The sequence below is a fragment of the Alnus glutinosa genome, chromosome 11, assembly GCF_958979055.1.
Source record: "Alnus glutinosa chromosome 11, dhAlnGlut1.1, whole genome shotgun sequence".
NCBI lineage: Eukaryota > Viridiplantae > Streptophyta > Magnoliopsida > Fagales > Betulaceae > Alnus > Alnus glutinosa.
In genome coordinates this window covers 1429296-1452781 of record NC_084896.1, presented here as the reverse complement: position 1 = coordinate 1452781, position 23486 = coordinate 1429296, and the positions used below count along the sequence as shown (strand labels likewise).

Sequence of the window (23486 nt, the reverse complement as noted above, 5' to 3'; positions counted from 1 at the left end):
ATCAAATATGCTACAAATAAATCAATCAAATCAATTAGATTTGATTGATTATAATTACAATATATTTCTCAAACCAAATCCCCCGACGGAGAGTATATTCTCTAACAACAGTTGCAACAACTACTGTTAAAAGAGTCTTTTTACACCTTTCGATGCGTTTTCATCGTCTTGTATTCAGGCACATTTCCGATGTATAGCAATAGCATTTTTTATGCCAAAACCCATGACATGCCCCATTATCTGCCTTCTCCTGATTCCTGCAATGCCTATCACAGTTTCTTGTGCTCCTACATCTCCCGTGCCAAGTTTTGCTTAAACTTTCACATGGTTGACTATTGATGACTATATATTATCACATAAAAATGAAGTGAAAAGAAAAAGGAAAAATGAGATTAGAAGGCCAATATATTCATACTATAGAAAAAAAAAACATTTACCAGCAGGAAGAGGAGTCGGCCGATACAAAGGCAAAGTAGGCGAAACAAAAACAAAGACCAGAGCAAAGATTACCAAAACTCCAATAAATGAAGAAACTGACATTTTCTCTTCCAATTAGAGTGTAGAAGTTATTGAAGCATCCCACTTTTCAGAGAGAAAGAGAAATGGATAGTAGAAGAAACGAGAGAGATTTTCTTTATATATAGAGGATGGCGTGCAGTGGGAGAAGAAAATGTTGCTCTTTAGTCAGTAAATAATTATAGAGGGTATGTTTTCCTTAAATTTAGTTTGATATATATTTGTTTATCCCTCAAATTAGAAAGTAATTAACCCCAATAATATAAACTTATCATATCAACTTAATTAATGCTAGTGTTATATGTATAAAAATCAAACCTTTTTTTTTTTTTTTTGGTTAGTTTATTTACTTAATTCCTAGTTTATTAGTCTATTATATATTGATTGATCTCCACTATTTAGCACATCACCCTGCTTCAACTTTTTTAAATTCCTATATATATAAACATAAATTGAAAGAAATATATTAAGCTTTGAGAACTCTAGAGGGCTACCGACCGGCTAGTTGTTGCCAACTTGGTGAAAAAGATCAATATATATATATATATATGCAAAGGCCAATTAAAGAATAAAAAATAAATAAAAAGAGCGAGGTCCAATACCAATATTTCTTCTTTCAATTTGTTTGGGCATGAATTGTTTACTAGTTTACTAAATTAATTGTCAGTTTCTGAAGTCAGCTTTCAAAATTAAGGAGTGTTAATAGTTAGGGAACGTCAACACTTTCGATCTGACTTTCTCTTTTTCATCTTTGACTCCATAATTTGTATTCTTTTTTTCACAGTAGGTATAATTTTTTTTTTCTCTTTTTTTTTTTTTTGTCTTTTGGATTTCTCTTTGACCGCTATTGAGGATGTCCCTGATGTACCATCTTTAGCAACAGGTTGTAGCCCTTTTACCAGTACCCGCAACATCTCTCCCTCGATCTTCCTCTTCCTTTTGCTCCAACAGTACTATTGGCAGTTAGGTCAATCACTACACTATGTTAAGGATTAATAGGAACACTGCGCATCATGGCCTTGATTTTGCTATATACTCTCCTAAATGCTGGAGGTTGTCTGGTCCAGCTTGGTACTCTAAATCCCACAGTATTTTGCTACCTTAAGTTTAGTGTAAGGGCTTAATAAGGTTGTTAGTGCCAAGACAAGAATACATTTTAAAAAAAAATTAAAATAAAATAACAGATAAATACCCACATTTCTTTGAACTTTTGAAGTAGTTGGTGCTGGGAGATTGAATTGTTGGTTGCTAATAGTTGCATCAGTGTTATTGGCATTAACAGTAGCAGTGTGTTGTTGTGAAGCACTACCGCAATCAATTGAAACTCCTTTTCTTGCCGTCTTCTAAGAACCAAAAAGGCATGTCATTAATCAATATCATGCATGAAAGTAATTAATTATTGGTGAGTATGATTAAGTTATTTACTCTCTTTTTTAGCTAGCTGTGCACTTTCCCTTCTACTTATGTTACATCCAACACTTTGTGTCTGAAGCCCATATTACTAACACAGCAAATAGGATAACATGTAAGTAAATCACATATAAGCTTAATACATCAACAATAATGCAAGTATAGGGCTTAGTGAAACTCGCACTTGCTGGGGTAGAGTAGGCAAATCAACTTCAGTCGCAAGTTTCCTATAATTTGATGCCTCCTGTTTCCTCTTTGGACAGGTCCTGCTATTGTGTCCCATCAGTTTGCACTTTGTGCATTTACGCTTCAATCCAAACTTTTTCATCCTATAAGAATTTTTTGTATCTCTTGACTCATCAGAAGTTTTTACTAGAACCTTTCTAGGTCTGCCTGTGGTCAACCTTGATTTAAGTGGTTCCAAAATATCATGCATGGTCTTTAACCACTGTTCCTCACTGGGCACCAGAGACGGAGGGAGGGGGGGGCCTGGCAGGGGCCATGGCCCCCCTCCCCCAATTTCCTTGAAAAAAAAAATCTCAAAAAAAATATATATATATATATAAGCTAAAAAACTAAAAATTTAGCTTATTGGCTCCTACCAATAATTTTTTTTTACCACCGGCCCCTGCCCATAAGAACTTCTGGCTCCGTCCTTGCTGGGCACTGCATATATTATGGGATCGTATACCTTCTTGTACATCTCAAGACTATAGTAATTATCCACATAATCCCCCGATTTCCCTCCATGATATAATATCACAGAAAATGCATGTGCACATGGATCCCAAACATTTCTCACTTCCTGCATCCACATGTCTATTTCCTCAAATCCACAACATAATGTCTGCGTCCTACTCTACTTCAAATAAATTTTTCATAGTAGGAGTCTTATTTTTTCAACATCGGATAACCAGCTTGAAGCATACATCTTTTAACATGCGTTTTAGTGAAGATTTTGCAACACTCAAAGGGATTAGACAGCCCGATGAGAAAATGGTAGAGATGAAAAATGATATTGAGTATTCATTAGTTTATTCATCGATAACATTGTCATTTATTATGCCTGCCAGCAAGTTGCAACAACTACTATTGAAAGAGTCTTTTTACGCCTCTCGATGCATTTTCATTGTCTTGTACTCAGGCACATTCATGATAGCAATATCATGTATGAGTTCATAACATTTGCTGCCTTCAACAAGGAGAAATTAATGACTTTTCAGATATTGCAGAATATATTCTCCAACATGAAAATGGCTTAATATGGCAAGATCTGCATCAAATATCTCAAGGAAGGCAATTTCCTGAGACAATGAAAGTTCTGATGCGCGTACAACTCAGCAAAAGCGGTTTTCATTTTAACCGTCCGGACGGTCAGTTTTCAATGCGTTTTGATTGTCTTTCTACTGAGGCACATACGTGATAGCAATAGCATTTTTTATGCCAAAACCCATGACATGCCCCATGTTCTGCCTGCTCCTGATTCCTGCAATGCCTATCACAGTTTCCCGTCCTCCTACATCTCCCGTGCCAAGTTTCGCTTAAACTTTCACATCGTTTATGGATGTCTATATATTATCACATAAAAAAAAAATGAAGTGAAAAGAAAAAGAAAAAAGAGATTAGAAGGCAAAATAAATGCATATTAACACACACACACACAAAAAAAAAAAAAAAATAAAATTTACCAACATGAACAGAATCATGAGTCGGATACAAAGCCAAAGTAGGCGAAACAATAGCAAAGAGTAGAGCAAAGATTGCCAAAACTTCAATAAAAGCCCTGGAAGAAAATGAAGAAACTGACATTTTCTCTTCCAATTAAGAGTCTAAAAGTTATTTAAGTATCCCACTTTTCACAGAGAGAGAGAGAGAGAGAAATAGACAGTATAAGAAACGAGAGAGGTTTTCTTTATATAGAGGATTGCGTGCATGCAGTGGGAGAAGAAAATGTTGCTGTTTAATTAGTGAGTAAATAATTATAGAGGGTCCACTTTAATTAAATTTAGTTTGATATATATATTTTTTTAAGAGGAATGCTAGAGTTTCTTTTAGTATTCTTCTGGTGTCCATCTGGAATGACATAAATGTAATAAAAAAATTACATCTATGTCCTTTTGGATGATATGGATGCAATTTTTTAATTTTTTTATTACATTTATATCATTCCAGATGGAAATCAGAAGAACACTAAAATGAGTTCTAACATTCCTCATTTTTTTATCCCTCAAATTAAAAGGTAACCACAATAATATATACTTATCATATCAACTTAATGCTAGTGTTATATATATGTATAATTGAATTTATCGTTGGTGGATAGAAAAAAGACACCACTTCTATAAAAATCGAACCTTTTTGTTTTTGTTAGTTTATTTACTTAATTCCTAGTTTATTAGTCTATTATATATATATTGATCTCCACTATTTAGCACATCACCCTGCGTCAAAATAGAGCATTCAACTATCAAAGATAACCATTTTCCCCCCTTCCGTCAGTCACATGCCGTTTTACCCTCATTTTCTTCCTCTTTTCCTCCTATGAACTACCACCGTCTTCCTCTTTTCCCCCCATAAACTACCATCATCTTCCAACATGCCCCCATATAAAACGGCACATGACCCGTTGACCGTTTGTTTTAACCCCTTTGACTGACGGAAGGGGGAAAAATGGTTGTCTTTGATAGTTGAATGCTCTATTTCGGTCGAGTTGGTAGTTCATGAGGGCATTGCGCATTTTTTGGTAGTTCATGGGGGAAAAAGGTAATTACCTTTTTTTTTTTTTTTTTCCACATGTATGATAATTCCTCTGCATCGGCCAGTGATTTGCTCCCAAAAAAGAATTAGAAAGAAAATGAAAGACATACCGGAAACCTAAGATCGCTACTCTTAGAGTTTCGTGTAAACAAAACTTTAGAAAATGAATAAAGGGAATCGAAACCCAAAATAGCAAGAAAAAACTTCACCCCGTAGATTGCTGCTAAAAACAAATATAGAGAAAAGACAGACAGTAACCACTGTGTTATTGGGAAGGTTATTCTTATTTTCTCTCTTTGGCGGCTAGGGTTTTCTTCCATTGCATATGCATTCATAAAAAAAGAAGCCCCTTTTTGGAGTTCAGTTGAGACCACGAATGATTAGGATAAAAAAGTTGCACTCTTCTTATCTTCTAGATTAAGGTGCCATGTAGGATGATATAACGGTAGAATATAGCAAGTTGTATTAAAATTGTATTCTACAATCTAATTTAGAAGAAACTTTTTGTCTTAAAACTTTGTGAGTTGCTCAACTTGCTCTGTTTTCTTGGATTCTAATTGAGACCATAAAATGAGTTATGATTGAGACACAACAATTACAATGTGGAGTACAACTACAAAATGATTTAATTGTTTGGTAGCACTTTTTTCTTTGCCTTTTTATTTTCTTTTTTCAAAGCAAAAATATTAATAAACAATTTAAAATACTTAAAATTACTTTCATATTTATATTATATCACGGTGGCATGCTATTTAAATATAGTACTACGTCATTTAAAATTTTATATGCAAGGCTAAATATATACAAAGAAAAGCAACCAAAAAAGGCCCAGCAACATAAGAGATCACCCCGATAACATTAGAACAGAGTTCTCCTCCAAACTGGATCAGATGAAATTTTTTCAACTTAATTTATTAAATTGACATATATGTCCTTAAAGCATGTTGATTATCACATGAATTTTTTTAAAAAAAAACACACATGAGAATTGAATCACGTGCTCAAAAAACAAATGTTGTTCCAACCTAGTCTACTAGACTAACATGTCTTCAGACATGCAAAAAATCACATGCTCTGAGGACGTGCGTATGTATGTTAGTTTACTAAACTGGATTGAAAGAATTTCTTTCGATTCAGTTTAAAAGAAAACTTTGTACTCAATAATATCGAGGAACCACACGATCTAATGAACCCTAGAAGAAGAATTTTGAGTCCCAAACAAACACTTAATCAACCCTAGAGCGAGGACCGCCAAACCTCCAAAAAGGGCCCTAGAAGAAAAGAAAGAAATTGCCATTCTATTTCCTATAATGAAGGTGTGGATAAGAGATTGCCATTCTCTTCCTATAACAAACGTTTACACTTAACAAATGTTTCTAATTAAGCACTAATTAAATTCCGTATCAATGAGCTTGCAGCACTTAATTAAGTAGTTTAATTAATTTACTTTTATCATTGATGATGATGATGATGGCCAAAGAATTAAACTCTTCAAAATTGCCAAACTCTAAGGAAAGATAGTATACATAAATCAGTCAAAATTGCAGTCCTAAAGCAAGAAGAGGAAGCTCGATCGCAATGAATAACTGCAATATTTAAGGTGTTAAATGTAGTAGTGGCCATCCATTCACTTTCATAATTGATGATAATGTAAAAACTCTTCAAATTAGACCAAAGGCTGGGGAAAGATTTCATAACTAATTAAGAAACTCAACCATAAATCCAACTGACATTCAAAAGAGTTTACCACATGAAAGAAATATGGCTATTAATACGATAGAATGCTAAAAAAAACCGGTACTTAGTGTCGTTTGAATAGTATCGCTTTGAAAATGGCGCTAAACATAGGGATGAGGTTCCAAATTAGCGTCGTTTACTGTTCAAACGACGTTAATTAATGCCGTTTCTGTTCAAACAACACTAACAATTTAGTGTCGTTTGAACAGTGAAACGACGCTAAGCTGTTAGTACTATTTACTGTTCAAATGACGTTAAATTGGTAATATCGTTTGAACCCCTAAACGACGTTAATGTAAATAAAAAATTAAAAAAAGAAAAAGAAAAATAAAAGGATCCTCCTCCCTTTCTTTTTCTCTTTTTGCATAAGCTCCTTAAGCTTCCTCCTCCTCCTCCTCCTCCTCCTTTTTCTTATTCTTCTCTTCATTTTTATTTTCTTCTCTTCCGGCAGATGCAGGAGCTCCTGCCAGCTTCTCTTCATTTTCCCTCTCTGTGTAACACCCCGGTCTCATATTGAAAAGAGATAAATAACTCGCATAGAGTGAGTGGTTTATAAGAGACACTCATGACTGCTAAGTTTCACGTTGTCTAGTTACATGAAACTGAGCTTTATAAAGAATTTTAGAGAAACTCCAAATTGGCTAGTCATTTTGGAGTGATAGTGCAGATGTGACTAGCGCTTTTTCCTAGATCGTTAAATATATAACTAAATTTTTGGCCACACAAATTGGTGTCGTTTGGGAAGTGAACGACGCCGTTTGAATAATAAACAACACTAATAATTTAGCGTCGTTTACTGTTCAAATAACGCTGAATTTAAATTAGTGTCGTTTGAACATTAAGTTTAAAAAAATAAAAATGCCGGCAGACAAAATTTGCTGACACTTATTTTCTGGCGCATATCAATTGTAAAATAATTGATTTGAGAACTAATTAAAGAAATTGTATGACTCTGGTCACTAAAGGTTTAATTAGAATATTCTACAAATCAACAAGCAGCTTCATAATATATATACTTTTTATACAAATAGTAGACATATTATGAAGCTGAAATCTCTTGATCACCTAATTACATCATCTCTGATCGTAAAGAGAAGTAAGCAAAATCAGCTGGCCCCATTGCTTCCTAAAGGATCCGATACGCCTGAAGTGACAATTATCTGCTAAAGTTCATGAACCCGCACCAAAAGTTAATACTAATATTCTTATCTTCAATTTAAACATAAAATCAGTGCTAAACAAAAAGGGGAAGAGAGTGTATTGCAAGTGGAAGACAGTTCATAATATGCCTTGGAAGATAAAGTCTAGTATTATGTGGGTGGGATCGATTGTGAATATATTAACTTTATAAGTGATTTTAAGAAGTTCTAATTATAACTTTAATTAGTTATTTTGGAGTACGTAATAACGCAAATGTAACTAGTATTTTCCCCGAATCTTAACAAGTGATATCAAATTCAATTTAGTAATACTATGTGGCGCTAAAGCATCCCAACATGATATGGGCCGGGCGTGAACGTTCGAGATTTGAGTAAGGGGGATTATGACATCTAGAACGTTAGTCCTCCATTAATTATGATAAATAATACATGACAATTTTATAGACCGAGCGGAAGGAAATTCCTCCTACCCTATTTGGAGAAAATACATAGAGAGCAGTCTTCTTCCCTTAGAAGCCTTTGCTGCCGGGCAATGAAAGCCTCCACCTTTCGCTGGAACTCTTCGTTGCTCATTTCATCCTCAGCATTTGAACTTTTGGCCGAGCTCTCACAAGAAACAATACTCTTCCCTCGGCTGTTTGATATCTGCGAGTAACTCTGACTCCTCCAGTAATCCTTAGCCATACTCTGATGACTCTGATCAGATATACTATGCTTGGAATTTGCTCTGTTGTTGATGAACTCCTCGTAAAGATCAGACCCTGAGGTCTTTTTTGTGCAATCTTGAGCTGAAAACTGCCCGGACTTGGCGAAAAGAGTGATGATTATAGCATTTCCGACGACGAACAGGAAGCGAGGATTAACCAAGGAGAATGTCACGTCACGGAAATACCCGGTGGAGTTCTTGACAGCAAGTGGGAGTTGCATGGAAAGCCTGGAAATCGTGACAAGAACAACGCATACCTCGATTACCCAGAACAAGTTTACCATCTTCTGAAGCTGGCGATTCTTTAGCATAGCGTTCGCCTTCTCAGCTCTGATGTTGAAGAAATTGAATGAATCCATTTGCATTTAGGACTTGAGAGACAAAATAGCAGAAGGTTTTTTTTTTTTTTTTTTGGAGTTGTTACTCGAAAGGGAATTGAGTTTTCATCAAAGCTTCATTGGCAACCATTTCTCTGAACAGAGAAAAGAGGAAAACTGCTTCCATGAGAAAAGACACGAAGGCAGATTTGAGGTTTCGGAGCATTGAGACAGAGGCTTAAAAGGCAGCGAAGGCTGCAAAGGAAAACAGAGATAGGCAGAGGAAACAGAGTGAACTGTATGCTCTGTTTGTCCGACAGGGGATAAGGATTGCTCTTGAACTCTTTATGTTGAGCGGGTTCGCCATTTATAAACATATAGCTTTTACTTTTTATTTTTATTTTATTCCTTTTTATTTTATTTTTTTGCTTTATTTCTTCTTTTTCATTAAGATTCTATTTACTTTATTTCAAATATGCAAAATGTGGGCTCACTATTGAACACTTTTTCCATGCATTTAGACTCAGGGATTAGAATTCCTGACAATTTGGAGTGTCAATTATGAGTTCTATAATTTTAATAATTTGGGAAGAATTGCTGAAAATTTCAATCCGATAATCCGAGGCAATTCTTTTGGAATATCTCATTCTATCTTTATTTTTTGAATTCTATTTTTGTGTGAAACAAAAGACAAATTGGTGGCATTATTAGTTGAGAATGAGATGCATTGTGGACTTATTAATGCACTTCATGCTATCAGTTAGTTTCTTATTTGTAGGGGAACACAACACAAATCTTACCGTTCGCTTGGATTTAGTTTTAGTTGGAACTATATTTGTTGGAGTTGAAACACGTGTTTTTTGTGTCTCGTTATATAACACACGTCTCGATCCCAATGGATTTAATTCTTACTTAAATTAGGCCCAAGCTAAACCCTTTATTGATTATGATTGCGGATACCAAAACTAATCATGTATATTTAAACCTTTCTTGTAAATTCTAGACTCATTCTTACTCACTAAGAAAACACCATGGATAGTAACAGCTGCTTTTCCTTTCTTCCAAAGTACTTTTCAGCTTTATTTGAATTCAGGTTAATTCCTTTTATTGGTCTTCAAAGACACCCAATTAGTGCAGCCTTTTGCTTTATGATATTCCTGAAACAAAAATCTCTAAAATCTACTCAGACAAAACTTGATTTGAGTTGATTGAGACTATGAACGGTTGAGATAAAACAGTTGCACTGTTCTTGTCTTCAGAAAGAAGGTACATAATGTTTGAATATACAGAAGTTTTTTATTTCTCTTAAACTATTCAAAGATACACATCTCGTTTTTAAATTAACTATTTGATATGTAAGACCCATATATAGATCATACAGATTCAATGGTTTATTTAAATAAGAGTTGTAAGGAAATCATTTAACTTATTCAAAAACTAAATTCAAGTAATGTTTGGATTAAATTAGGAAATTTTTTTTTTTCATATATATATCGAATGGGGAAAAAATGTGGGTAAAGCAAAATTTGAATATTTAAAAGTAAATATGGTAATAAATGCTAATGTAAAAAACTTTAAACTATTCTTTTTTTTTTTTAAATAAATAAAAAAAGATAGGGTTTTCTTTTAAACTGGTAATAAATTCTTCTAACCAGTTTATAAAATTATCATGTGTCCCTTAACATGTGAGAAGATGTTTTTAATTATATGTGAGAAACAGATGCTTTTTAGTAAAATTTCCTCAACTTTGTTAATGCTATTAAAAAAAAAACATGTGCTTCTTACATACTTAAAGGCCGCATAGCAATTTTATAAACCCAGATTGAAGAAAAACTCTATTTAATAGAACATCACAGAATTCTATGGAATCAGTGATCACATATGACTAATTTTGTTAATACTTTTTAAAGGGTTCTTTTTCTTTTTTTTTTTGGTTGAAAAAATGTTTTAATGTGACATAAAAGTGAAAGCAGTTTTGTATTTTAGGTTGTTTGTTGATATTTTTGTTTTAAAAAGAGAAAACAAAATGAAGAAGAAAAAAGTTAGATAAAAAAAGAAGAAGAAGAAGTCAGGATCATATCATTGATTTTTAATAATTACAACTAAATATGATGAACATGCATTAGAACGAAATGCAATACCTGTTCTCGAACGAGGCGACAAGATAAGCATCAATATGAATTCTCGAGAGCTTTTGTCGATATCACGGAGGTTGTTCCAGAAGGGTTGTTATCACATGATGATGCTCTGTCTCGTTCGACCGAGTTGCGGCAATGTAGTTTTGTAATTTATTTTTCAGAGTTAGACCCTACTTCTATTTAAGCCTAATAAGGTTGGCTTGATCGACTGCCCTAAAAACTTTGTTGTTATTATTAATTTTTCCATAATAAATAGTCTATGAGTGATTTTTCTTCTGTTTTCCTACCCATCATTGAATTTCTTGGTTTTGTGAAAGAGTTGTGAGTTTTGTACTTGTAGAACAGTAGAATCAACGACCCACTATGCCATGCAGCATCAAGATGATAGTTAGAGGCCAGGGGTACTACTTGTAGTTAACTTGATCTATATTTATTTTTTCTCAAGCTTCATTGTAAAAATATCCATTAAAAAAAATGTTCAAACTAGCTAGAGAAAGCCCATGGAGATATTTCTAATAAAATCACCATCTTCCACTTCATTCTTTTGCTGATTTCAGCCATTTTGAAGAATTTTTTTTCCAATATTAATTGATATGTTAGAAACCATTAATGGATTGCACTTAGTCCAAGTTATTTTCAAATTTTTCATCTTTCCAAAAGCATATGAGAATCACCAAATCTGATCAACATTGTACATGTTGACAGAGAAACTTATAAAATGGTCTTAAAACAAACAAAACATCCTATAAAACAGCAAAATTAATCCCTATCAAGATAATTATATTCCTTGTAAAAAACAAAAAAAAAAACAGACAATTGTTCAATAATGATGAGTTTTTCATTGTCTTGCACTCATGAGTCGCATTTGTAATAGCAGTAGCACTTCTTTGTCCAAATCCCATGACATGCTCCACTTATTGCCTGCTCATCATTCTTGCAATGCCTATTACAGTTATGTGACCTTCTGCATCTCCCATGCCAAGTTTTGCTTAAACTTCCACATGGTTGTTCCATTATTACTATATATTGTCACATAAATTAAGGGAAAAGAAAAGGAAAACGAGATTAGAAGGCCTATATATATATACATATTAAAAACCAATAAGTTGGTGTAGTTTTTTCCATGACGTTTCAGTTTGGCCATGATACCGCCCGTCAAGAATTTTTTTTATCGACGCTTTGGCCTTAAGCATCATAAATTTACGTCGTTTCACACTGAAACGACATAAATAGGTTCGTCACGTTTACACAGTAAATGTAATGTCCGGGACATTATTTAATATTTAGAGTATAAAATTTGAGTAAATGAATAGTTAAAATAATTTTAGTATTATTAAAATGTAAAAAGTAATATTTTTAAAGTCCAAATAAAATAGAAAATTGAAATAATCGAAAATAAAGTAGAAATGAAAAATTAACATAAAAGAAATTAATTAATAAAATTAAATAAGAAAAGAAAATGAAATAACAAAAAGAAATAAAATTAAATAAAATTAAAAGAAAAAGAAAAGTTAAAAGTAAAATTAATATATATATAAATAAATGAAGTGTGGGGCGCCACCTGCGCCCCACCTTCACTTAAAGGAAGGGCCACTTGGCCCTTCCAGACAAAAAAAAAATAATAATGAACAACAAGGCGCACTGCGCCTTGTTTTCCGAAGAAAAGGCCTTTTGGCCTTTTCTATTTTTTTTCGGAGAGGCAGTGCCTCTCCTCCTTATTTTTCTCTTATGGATTTTTATAGAAAATCCTTGATCTACGAAGATCCAACGGTCCGATCTTCGATCCGACTTCGGTAACGTGATCTACGAAGCTCGATCTACGTTTCTACCGATCGTTTTGAGGTAAATCGCTAAACTAGCATTTTTGGAGATTTTTTATAAATCTTATAGAGATGAGTTTAACTTGGCGTTTTCTCTAGATTTTGGGTAGTTTGGAGTTGCTAGGAGCTTCCCGAGCATTTGGTCTTTGCTTGGCGAATTTTTGGTAAGTTTTCTATAGACATTAGTTTTCGGGTATTTTGTTAAAATGCTATTTATTGTGATTAACCCTTAGTAAAAGCTATTGGGTTAATAATATCGTGTTTGAGGTAGTGTTTATAAATTATGATTTAAAGTTTAGAGACTCTAATTTGTTAGGTTAAACTAATTTGGGGTTTTTAAGTGATTAAAAATCTAGATGATTAAATTGTGTTAATATGTTAGTAATTGAGGTAAAAATATTTATGAAATAATATTAGAGTTAATGATATCGAGAAAATGTTTGTGAAAAATAATCTAGAGATTAGTGAATATAATTTTAGGGTTAATATTATTATAAAAGTGTTAGTGAAAATAATGTATGGGTTAGTGGAATTAATTATGGGTTAGCAATTAATATATTTTTATGGGTAAATAATTAAATAGTGATGTTAATATCTAACCCTTAGTGAATACTTTGGATTAATATTGTTTGAGTTTTAATTAGTGTTTAGGATTTATGGGTAGGCGTTTGGAACCCTTAAAATACTATGGGTTTTCCATGGGTTAGCTCTTGAGCAATTTTGGAGCTAAATATGAGTCCAATATTAGAAGTTGTCAATAATGTGCAATGTATTGTTTTTACAGTAATGCATTGCATGGTGGTGTCTAGGAGACCTAGTGCTTAATATCCGCGCAGCCAAGTGAGTATTCTACTCACTGAGAAAAGATATTTTTCGTATTTTATAGAAATGCAAATGATAGATGATTTTCTATTGAACCAACGATATGTTAACATGTATGTTTTGGATGTTTCAAGTAGTTTCAATTATGTTGAAATATCAATGATGTTATGAAATGATGCATGAATGAAAGGTTTTGAATTGATTGAAGTATTTGAAAGTGTATTGTAGTTGGGATTTAATTATGCAAAGAAGAATAATGAAAATTTCATGTTGATTGGTTCATGGTATTTGAAGAAAGCATGATTTGCAAAGAATAGGAGTATAGAGTTAGAATTGTAAAGCATAAAGCATGAGGCCCATAATAAAGAAGAGAGCGTGAGGCTCATAATAAAGAAGAGAGCGTGAGGCTCATAATAATGAAGAGAGCGTGAGGCTCATAATAATGAAGAGAGCGTGAGGCTCATAATAAAGAAGAGAGCGTGAGGCTCATAATAAAGAAGAGAGCGTGAGGCTCATAATAATGAAGAGAGCGTGAGGCTCATAATGAACAAAAAGACTATCATGAGCATGCATAGCATTGTTTAAATTGTGTGATGTTTTCATGATAAGTATATTGTAGTTTTGCTAGACGTATTAGTATGCATAAAAGTCTTGATAGAAAAAGAATTTATGTATATTGGTACCGGATGGTTGCATGATTTAAATGTAGTTTTGCTAGACGTATTAGTATGCATAAAAGTCTTGATAGAAAAAGAGCTTATGTATATTGGTATCGGATGGTTGCATGATTAAATGTCATTGTGTTCTATAACGAATCTTTTTGTATAATACTAGCTACCCACAGTATTTAAATGTTTTCTATTAGTCGGTGTTTGCTATATCAGCTATGAGGATTTTCCAAACAAAAGTTTATAAAATTGGTAGCTGTTATAGTGTTCGCACGACTAAAAATGAAAAGTTGGTTCTTTGCGAAAACTCAGTGAATAGTATACCTCTGAGGTCTTAGTGTATCTTATTTATGCTAAGGCGGTGGGCTCATAATTCCACCTGTACGGATGCGGCAACCCCCGCAACCGTGCAGACATTGATGCTTTGGTTGCAGGTTTTGCGGATATAGATATTGACTCGTCCACCTAGCGTGTGGGATACTATGATTGGAGCACATCGCGATAGTCATAAGTCACGGACTCATGGGTAGTCCGCATTTTGGGTATTTTATCCATGGCTCGTGTCCTATATGGCACATGTATTTGTTGAGCCTATATTTTAGAAAGTAATTAGTGTAATATGTTATATAATGCCTTAAATAGTTAGACTTGTAAATGGCTCTTGTTGTAATTAACTATTGTATATTAGATGTATTTCCGCTTATGATATGTGTTCCGCTGCACATTGATTACTATATTCCGCTATTAAATGTAACTCTGATTATCAGATGCATGTTATGGGACATGTGTCATATGTTGGCTGAGCGACATGTAGTCGTGCCACTGTGAAGATCCGTTTGTATGCTTTCGAGAAAAAAAATAATAATAATAATAATAAAAAAAAAAAACGGGTCGTCACAGAAAATGGTATCAGAGCAGTTAGTCCTAGGGTTTGTTAGAAAAGCGGAAAGCGGAAACTTAGGGTTGTGTCAGAATCTATAATAACAAAAGAGCCTTAGGAAATTTTAAAAGCTTCAACAAAGATAGGAAATTAAAATATAATACTCCATATGGATTACATGAATTTTGTGATGCATATTATTTAATTTACGTATAGTTAGTTTACCTATCACTTTCACATCATAGATTAACTTCAATGTGATTTTGTAGAGTATATCGCTTAGACGGGAAACGGTTTAGAATAAGCTTCTTAGGTGCATTGCATGGGTATCATGATGCATGTAATCTTCTTTATGCAGCATTGTCTATGTGGCATTTCATTGTACAGACAAGTCATGCCGTCTTGACAAGCAATATCAATACGCAATGAGGAAGAGGATTCCTCAGTGAGTGATTGAGGTGGAAGTGATTTTAGGTGCCTCTACCTCCTCCCCCTTTGTCTAGGAAACTGTTTGTTAGTAGTGGTTTTAGGTATCCTTTATTGCCGAACCTTCGACCACGAATCATTTGAGTAGAAAATGGTCAATGTCATTGGGAGCTCATGCTTCCTCCCGCCAAAGAAGCAACCTATTGGTTGTGGCTCTAAGTTCCTTGGAGAAGAGGATGCCTTTGCGAGCCGCTTTGGTGTCACACGGTGCACCAGTTGTGGAAGCCACACTTTGGTGTATGTGTCATGTAGAATCACGGGTTTGCTTTCGATGTGGTAGACTTGGTCACCTCGTAAAGCTATGTCCCTCGTTAGCCGCTTTGACTCAAAGCAGCTCTAGCGTTGCCCACTGTAGTGTGTGGGGAGCTACACTCGAGTGTATGTCGTAGAAGATCTAAGGCACATTGTAAATATAGTTGAGGAGACCATGCCACGTGAGGTCACCAACTTGTTGCCGCCAAATTCAAGTATCTTTAGCGAGCAACTTCAAGCGGAGACAGTTTGCTCAAGTATAGTGTACACACTTACACCGAGCAATGTTGAAGTCCGTCCAACCACCGCAAATGCTACTAATGCTGCCACATGATTTATATCTTTATGTTGTAGCATTGTATGCATTTGGCTTATTCGAGTTGTATCCATTCGTATGTCTCAGTATGCATGGTTACATGCATAATGGGCTTCAAACCTTTAAAATCATCGTGCGTGACCATTTCTATTGGTGACGCATTTGTCCACAGTAAACATGGAGGTCATTGCCTTAGCATTATATGGGTGGTGACAATGTTAGCTATAGTGTTTGATATGAGGAGTTACGGTGTCTAACTCATTTAGTTTGATATGTTAAATTGTCCACCCTGGTCTCAATTGCACTTGTAAGCTATGCAAATTGAGCGTTGAACCCTTAGATTAGAACTTATGCGTGACCATTCATAATGATGACGCCTTCGCTTATAGGGAGCGTGTGGATAAGTGTGTCATCGGTACTAGAGAAAAGACTCTGCCAGTAAAGCTAAGAGTGTTATGCGTGTAGAGTTCCAATATTGGCTTATTTAGCTTCAACATGTAATATGTTGAGTTTTAATGCCATGTATATAGAATTTTGGTGTTCAACATGCTAGACCATAAAACTTATCATGTTGAACTATAATATTGACTCGTTAGGGATTTGGTGTCAATTTGGAATGGATTAACAATCAAAGAGTAGAAGTGAACGTAGACAATCACGAGTGGGTAGTTGTGCTCTTACCCTATTGTATATAGAGTCCGAACTTTGTGGGTCTCGTTTGCGAGTTACTCCGCTATCTCTCTCCAACCTTCGACAATGATGGATGTCTGAGAATATACACTTGTGTGTCTGGCTTATGCCTAAGCCAAGCTCATATCGAGTTCAAGTTGAGAACATTCGGATAATGCAGATGTTTCCACTTTAGTCGCGAGTCTATGGGAGGTTGCATAGGTTATCGTGTGCTAAGCCTCGTGGCGATCCAAGATGAGTATTCCTTATTGAGAATTGACAACTTGTTCAGTCAACTCTAAGGAGCCTCGGTATCCTTGAGAATTGACTTTCTTCCATAATGCCATTGACTTTTGGGTGCAAAAGGTAATGTGCTAAAGTCAGTGAACCATATATGGTATGACCACTACGAGTTTTTGGTGATGCGAGTTTTGGATTGATGGAGCGCCATTCTTGGCTCACGTTAGGAGCAAGAATGAATTCGTAGTCAACACGTTAGAACAAGAACACACACAATTGCACCTGTGCTTAAACTACCCATGGAAATTGTTGGGTATGTGGCTTGGCACATGTGTAGCGCGATTAGGATTGGGATGTAGCCTATGCTTCTAGGCGACTGTAGACCATGAGGAGCACAGTCCTACTCATGATTTGGAGTTAGCAGTAGTTGTTTAAGCCTTAATAACGTGTTAGAACTACCTCTATGGTGAAGTGTGTGAAACCCACACTTATCACTCAAGTCTCAATGTGTTCCCACGTTGAGAGACTTAATTATAGGGTAATGTTGATGGCTTCTTGTGTTTGGAGATTTTGATGGCAATACGTCCTTATGTGCAACTTAAGCTACTGTCACAGCTAAAGCACTAAGTGGAAATCTCGTGATGGCGGGATTTACTCTACGTGTATGTGGAATGTTAGCTCAACGTACCCTTTGTATGCGGACGACTGATTCGACAGATTTATTTATACACTTGAGGATACGCCTAAGTTATGCGTGTGGGAATCCATAGAGTTGGTTAGGACACCGTCATTGGTTGCGACTACTAGTTATGCTGGTTTACAACTATTGACATTATATCGCACGTAAAATCGTATAGACGTGAGCGTGGAACGCCATTTCATTTGGCATGAAGTTGGCGTGAGACAATCAGTGAGCTTGGAAGTGGTACATGATTCTAGGGAAAATTGCACTCGTTCAAAGTGAATATTCACTACATAGTGATGGTACGCTATGTGGATAAGCATCGCCGCAAATATGTGATTCAAATTGGTGATCTGGTGAAATGCAAGGTGATGCCAATGCGAAACATGTAACGCTTTGCGGATATGAATATGCTCAATTCTGGATATATTGAGTTGTCCCTAGTGTTAAATGTGGGTTCGTCATGTAATCGGTCATAATGTCTCCTCGTTTTGGCGGACATTCATGACATTTTCCCGTATTTCTCGATTGCGAGTGTGTTTACGCCCTCTACTTGTGATGAACTTCTTCATATTCAACGGAAATTGACCTATGAAAAGGTGCAAAACGAGTAATGGTGGGTAAGAAAACACTAAAATCATTTCGTTAGTGAGAACCTTGTGGTGAAATCGTAATGTTGAGGAAGCCACATGTGTGATCGATCGTTAAATGTGGAAGTAATCCCCATTTTAGCGAATAAATCCGGGTATGATTGTTGTATCTTACCACTTTCTCATGAATATTTCAAGTAAAACGCAGACTTGCATGAGTGTTCTAATATAGAATGCATGCTCGTATGTGCACAAAACGATTTAATGTCCAAATTTCGAGGACGAAATTTTTATAAGGAGGGAGGAATGTAATGTCCGGGACATTATTTAATATTTAGAGTATAAAATTTGAGTAAATGAATAGTTAAAATAATTTTAGTATTATTAAAATGTAAAAAGTAATATTTTTAAAGTCCAAATAAAATAGAAAATTGAAATAATCGAAAATAAAGTAGAAATGAAAAATTAACATAAAAGAAATTAATTAATAAAATTAAATAAGAAAAGAAAATGAAATAACAAAAAGAAATAAAATTAAATAAAATTAAAAGAAAAAGAAAAGTTAAAAGTAAAATTAATATATATATAAATAAATGAAGTGTGGGGCGCCACCTGCGCCCCACCTTCACTTAAAGGAAGGGCCACTTGGCCCTTCCAGACAAAAAAAAAAATAATAATGAACAACAAGGCGCACTGCGCCTTGTTTTCCGAAGAAAAGGCCTTTTGGCCTCTTCTATTTTTTTTCGGAGAGGCAGTGCCTCTCCTCCTTATTTTTCTCTTATGGATTTTTATAGAAAATCCTTGATCTACGAAGATCCAACGGTCCGATCTTCGATCCGACTTCGGTAACGTGATCTACGAAGCTCGATCTACGTTTCTACCGATCGTTTTGAGGTAAATCGCTAAACTAGCATTTTTGGAGATTTTTTATAAATCTTATAGAGATGAGTTTAACTTGGCGTTTTCTCTAGATTTTGGGTAGTTTGGAGTTGCTAGGAGCTTCCCGAGCATTTGGTCTTTGCTTGGCGAATTTTTGGTAAGTTTTCTATAGACATTAGTTTTCGGGTATTTTGTTAAAATGCTATTTATTGTGATTAACCCTTAGTAAAAGCTATTGGGTTAATAATATCGTGTTTGAGGTAGTGTTTATAAATTATGATTTAAAGTTTAGAGACTCTAATTTGTTAGGTTAAACTAATTTGGGGTTTTTAAGTGATTAAAAATCTAGATGATTAAATTGTGTTAATATGTTAGTAATTGAGGTAAAAATATTTATGAAATAATATTAGAGTTAATGATATCGAGAAAATGTTTGTGAAAAATAATCTAGAGATTAGTGAATATAATTTTAGGGTTAATATTATTATAAAAGTGTTAGTGAAAATAATGTATGGGTTAGTGGAATTAATTATGGGTTAGCAATTAATATATTTTTATGGGTAAATAATTAAATAGTGATGTTAATATCTAACCCTTAGTGAATACTTTGGATTAATATTGTTTGAGTTTTAATTAGTGTTTAGGATTTATGGGTAGGCGTTTGGAACCCTTAAAATACTATGGGTTTTCCATGGGTTAGCTCTTGAGCAATTTTGGAGCTAAATATGAGTCCAATATTAGAAGTTGTCAATAATGTGCAATGTATTGTTTTTACAGTAATGCATTGCATGGTGGTGTCTAGGAGACCTAGTGCTTAATATCCGCGCAGCCAAGTGAGTATTCTACTCACTGAGAAAAGATATTTTTCGTATTTTATAGAAATGCAAATGATAGATGATTTTCTATTGAACCAACGATATGTTAACATGTATGTTTTGGATGTTTCAAGTAGTTTCAATTATGTTGAAATATCAATGATGTTATGAAATGATGCATGAATGAAAGGTTTTGAATTGATTGAAGTATTTGAAAGTGTATTGTAGTTGGGATTTAATTATGCAAAGAAGAATAATGAAAATTTCATGTTGATTGGTTCATGGTATTTGAAGAAAGCATGATTTGCAAAGAATAGGAGTATAGAGTTAGAATTGTAAAGCATAAAGCATGAGGCCCATAATAAAGAAGAGAGCGTGAGGCTCATAATAAAGAAGAGAGCGTGAGGCTCATAATAATGAAGAGAGCGTGAGGCTCATAATAATGAAGAGAGCGTGAGGCTCATAATAAAGAAGAGAGCGTGAGGCTCATAATAATGAAGAGAGCGTGAGGCTCATAATGAACAAAAAGACTATCATGAGCATGCATAGCATTGTTTAAATTGTGTGATGTTTTCATGATAAGTATATTGTAGTTTTGCTAGACGTATTAATATGCATAAAAGTCTTGATAGAAAAAGAATTTATGTATATTGGTACCGGATGGTTGCATGATTTAAATGTAGTTTTGCTAGACGTATTAGTATGCATAAAAGTCTTGATAGAAAAAGAGCTTATGTATATTGGTATCGGATGGTTGCATGATTAAATGTCATTGTGTTCTATAACGAATCTTTTTGTATAATACTAGCTACCCACAGTATTTAAATGTTTTCTATTAGTCGGTGTTTGCTATATCAGCTATGAGGATTTTCCAAACAAAAGTTTATAAAATTGGTAGCTGTTATAGTGTTCGCACGACTAAAAATGAAAAGTTGGTTCTTTGCGAAAACTCAGTGAATAGTATACCTCTGAGGTCTTAGTGTATCTTATTTATGCTAAGGCGGTGGGCTCATAATTCCACCTGTACGGATGCGGCAACCCCCGCAACCGTGCAGACATTGATGCTTTGGTTGCAGGTTTTGCGGATATAGATATTGACTCGTCCACCTAGCGTGTGGGATACTATGATTGGAGCACATCGCGATAGTCATAAGTCACGGACTCATGGGTAGTCCGCATTTTGGGTATTTTATCCATGGCTCGTGTCCTATATGGCACATGTATTTGTTGAGCCTATATTTTAGAAAGTAATTAGTGTAATATGTTATATAATGCCTTAAATAGTTAGACTTGTAAATGGCTCTTGTTGTAATTAACTATTGTATATTAGATGTATTTCCGCTTATGATATGTGTTCCGCTGCACATTGATTACTATATTCCGCTATTAAATGTAACTCTGATTATCAGATGCATGTTATGGGACATGTGTCATATGTTGGCTGAGCGACATGTAGTCGTGCCACTGTGAAGATCCGTTTGTATGCTTTCGAGAAAAAAAAAAATAATAATAATAAAAAAAAAAAAAAACGGGTCGTCACAGTAAACGACATTAAAAATAGTTAATGTTGTTTTCAATGTAAATAACCCATTTTTTTGTGAGCACAAAAAGATGTCGTTTAGTGTGAAACGACGTAAATGGGTTCGCGACGTTTACACTGAAAACGACATTAAATTTTTTATGATGTTTATTGTGTAAGTGTCACAAAATTATGTCGTTTATGACCAATCAAAACCTGTATACAACCCATCTCCATACAAGTAAAATGAAAATAAACATTTACCAGGAGGTGGAGCACGATCACTTAGATACTTAACCGAAGCAGATGAAACAATAGCAGAGACTAGAGCAAAGAACACCAAAACTCCAAAAAAAGCCCTGGAAGAAAAGGAAGAAATTGCCATTTTCTCTTCCAATTACAAGTCTGAAATAAGAAAAAGAAAGAGATAGTATAAGAAGCTATATATATATGAACGTGAGATATTTTCTTTATATAGAGGATTGCAGTGGGAGAAGAAAGAAAGGAAACCAGTTGCATGTTCTCAGATGTATAGCAACTAGCGAGTAAACAAGTATATATATATTTAAATCTTTCAGGCATGAAATTAATACTTTTTAAATTTGAGCGCCCGTTAAAAATCAAACCTAGGCCTAATTAATTTCATAACAATTTATTGAAAAAACTTCACTTATAACTCCTGATCTTTCATCGTTTTTGAAAGAAGGTACCTAAACTTTAAAAAGTGTCAATTTAGGGTATTCATCTTTCAATTTTTAATTTTTTTTTAATTTTAACTATCCGTTAGAATTTTTTGTTAAATCCTATCAAAATTTCCAACACTTAAATACTAGCAATTTTTATTTTTATTTTTGCTAAAAAAAATGAGGGGTATTTTTATAAATTTTGACATGATTTAACGGAAAATTTTAATAGGGAGTTGAAAAATTGAAAAAAATTGAAAGATGAATATTTTAAATTGACGTTTTTAAAAATTTGAGTACCTTTTTTTAAAAGTAGTTGCTTTCCGTGTTAATGAGAGGTTATATATAGTTTATTGATTTTAATGCTTATTGATCTTTCGTGTGATGATAAAGCAATTGTATTTTTTATTTGAAAAACAAATAGTTATCACACACATTGGAGAGTTTTTCTCTTGTTTAAGAAATTAATATAATATGAAGCAGACAAGAAAATTAATTAATGAAGAGAAAATGTACGTTCTAGTTTATTCATGTCCTTGTGCATAACAAAGACTATCTTTTTCAGGATTTTCAAGAAACCTATATTATTAATTAGTCTATTATTGATCTCTCCAAAAATTGAGAAGAAAAATGTAACAATTAGTGTCACAAGAACAAAGAGCTAGGTGCCTCTTTGTTGGTTTAGAGGCCAAATTAAACCACTGGAGAAAACTCTAGAATAGTCTATTGTTAATTAATTAGTCATTAATCAAATGAACCATCAAGATACTAGCTAGGTACCTCTATAGATTTATTTATATTTTTCTACTATTATTGGCGTGAATTAATATATATAGCTTCAAACTTTTTCTCATGAGACTCAGATCCAGACACTTTGATATAATTCATTGGTTAATAAAAAGGAATGAATGTTTGGGTTAGAGTTCATTGGCTAAAACACTTGATTAATTATATTAGAGTAATTCATCTTATGCTATAAAACAGCTAGCTAACTAGCGTTCTTATGGAGCTTAATTAAGCATGGTTAAGACATGCAAATCTATTTATTATCATATATTTTCATGCATAATCATTCAACCTAACATCACATAATTCTCGAATTGTTACAGAGCATGTTTTGTTATGAAGTTCATACAACTTATTAGGAATGGATTATAATTTGTATTGAAGTAGAATTTTAGTTAATAATTAAGGATTATTAGTTATCAATTAAGATTAAGATTGGTTTTACTAAGTTTATCATGAATTGGGTATTTTTTCTATCTTATCTTATTGTAAGTGTCCATTTAAAGACCGGGAAATTTAATAAAATAATTATTAAACCTGGGTTTGAAAAGTGATTCAGGTTTCCTCTAAAAACCAACCCAATCTATTTCGATCGTTTACTGATTTCTAAAAAACTGTAACTCGTATATGTTTTCATT

The 23486-nt window shown here is 34.0% G+C and overlaps 1 protein-coding gene and 3 long non-coding RNA genes across 9 annotated transcripts; 2 read left to right on the top strand and 2 right to left on the bottom strand.

Moving 5' to 3' along the window:
* Positions 1-2932: 2932 nt before the first annotated feature.
* LOC133880971 (uncharacterized) lies at positions 2933-3765 on the bottom strand. The gene is made up of 2 exons (XR_009902468.1): positions 3615-3765; positions 2933-3494 (listed from the first exon to the last, which is right to left on the bottom strand). It is a non-coding gene; the product is annotated as an uncharacterized LOC133880971 (long non-coding RNA).
* Positions 3766-7353: 3588 nt separating this feature from the next.
* On the bottom strand, positions 7354-21949 carry LOC133880869 (uncharacterized). Of its 6 annotated transcripts, XR_009902451.1 has the most exons (4): positions 21890-21949; positions 21644-21784; positions 10745-11760; positions 7354-7580 (listed from the first exon to the last, which is right to left on the bottom strand). XR_009902451.1 is itself a non-coding variant. In XM_062319826.1 (2 exons), the coding sequence occupies exon 1, from the start codon at positions 8649-8651 to the stop codon at positions 8052-8054; it is 600 nt and encodes a 199-aa protein (XP_062175810.1). In that variant the 5' UTR covers positions 8652-9281; the 3' UTR covers positions 7354-7629; position 8051. The 6 variants fall into 6 exon arrangements, 2 of the variants coding, with proteins under 2 accessions (XP_062175810.1, XP_062175811.1); XR_009902450.1 differs by having other exon boundaries at positions 21644-21910; XR_009902452.1 differs by lacking the exons at positions 10745-11760; positions 21890-21949 and having other exon boundaries at positions 7354-7629; positions 21644-21882.
* On the top strand, positions 12402-14785 carry LOC133882557 (uncharacterized). The gene is made up of 4 exons (XR_009902684.1): positions 12402-12583; positions 12661-12725; positions 13346-13401; positions 14465-14785. It is a non-coding gene; the product is annotated as an uncharacterized LOC133882557 (long non-coding RNA).
* Positions 18905-21236, top strand: LOC133880972 (uncharacterized). Its single transcript, XR_009902469.1, has 4 exons — positions 18905-19060; positions 19138-19202; positions 19823-19878; positions 20916-21236. It is a non-coding gene; the product is annotated as an uncharacterized LOC133880972 (long non-coding RNA).
* Positions 21950-23486: the final 1537 nt, after the last annotated feature.

Coding starts and splice junctions, on each gene's coding strand:
- LOC133880869 (XM_062319826.1), bottom strand. CDS start 8,651: ATGCAAATGGATTCATTCAATTTCTTCAACATCAGAGCTGAGAAGGCG.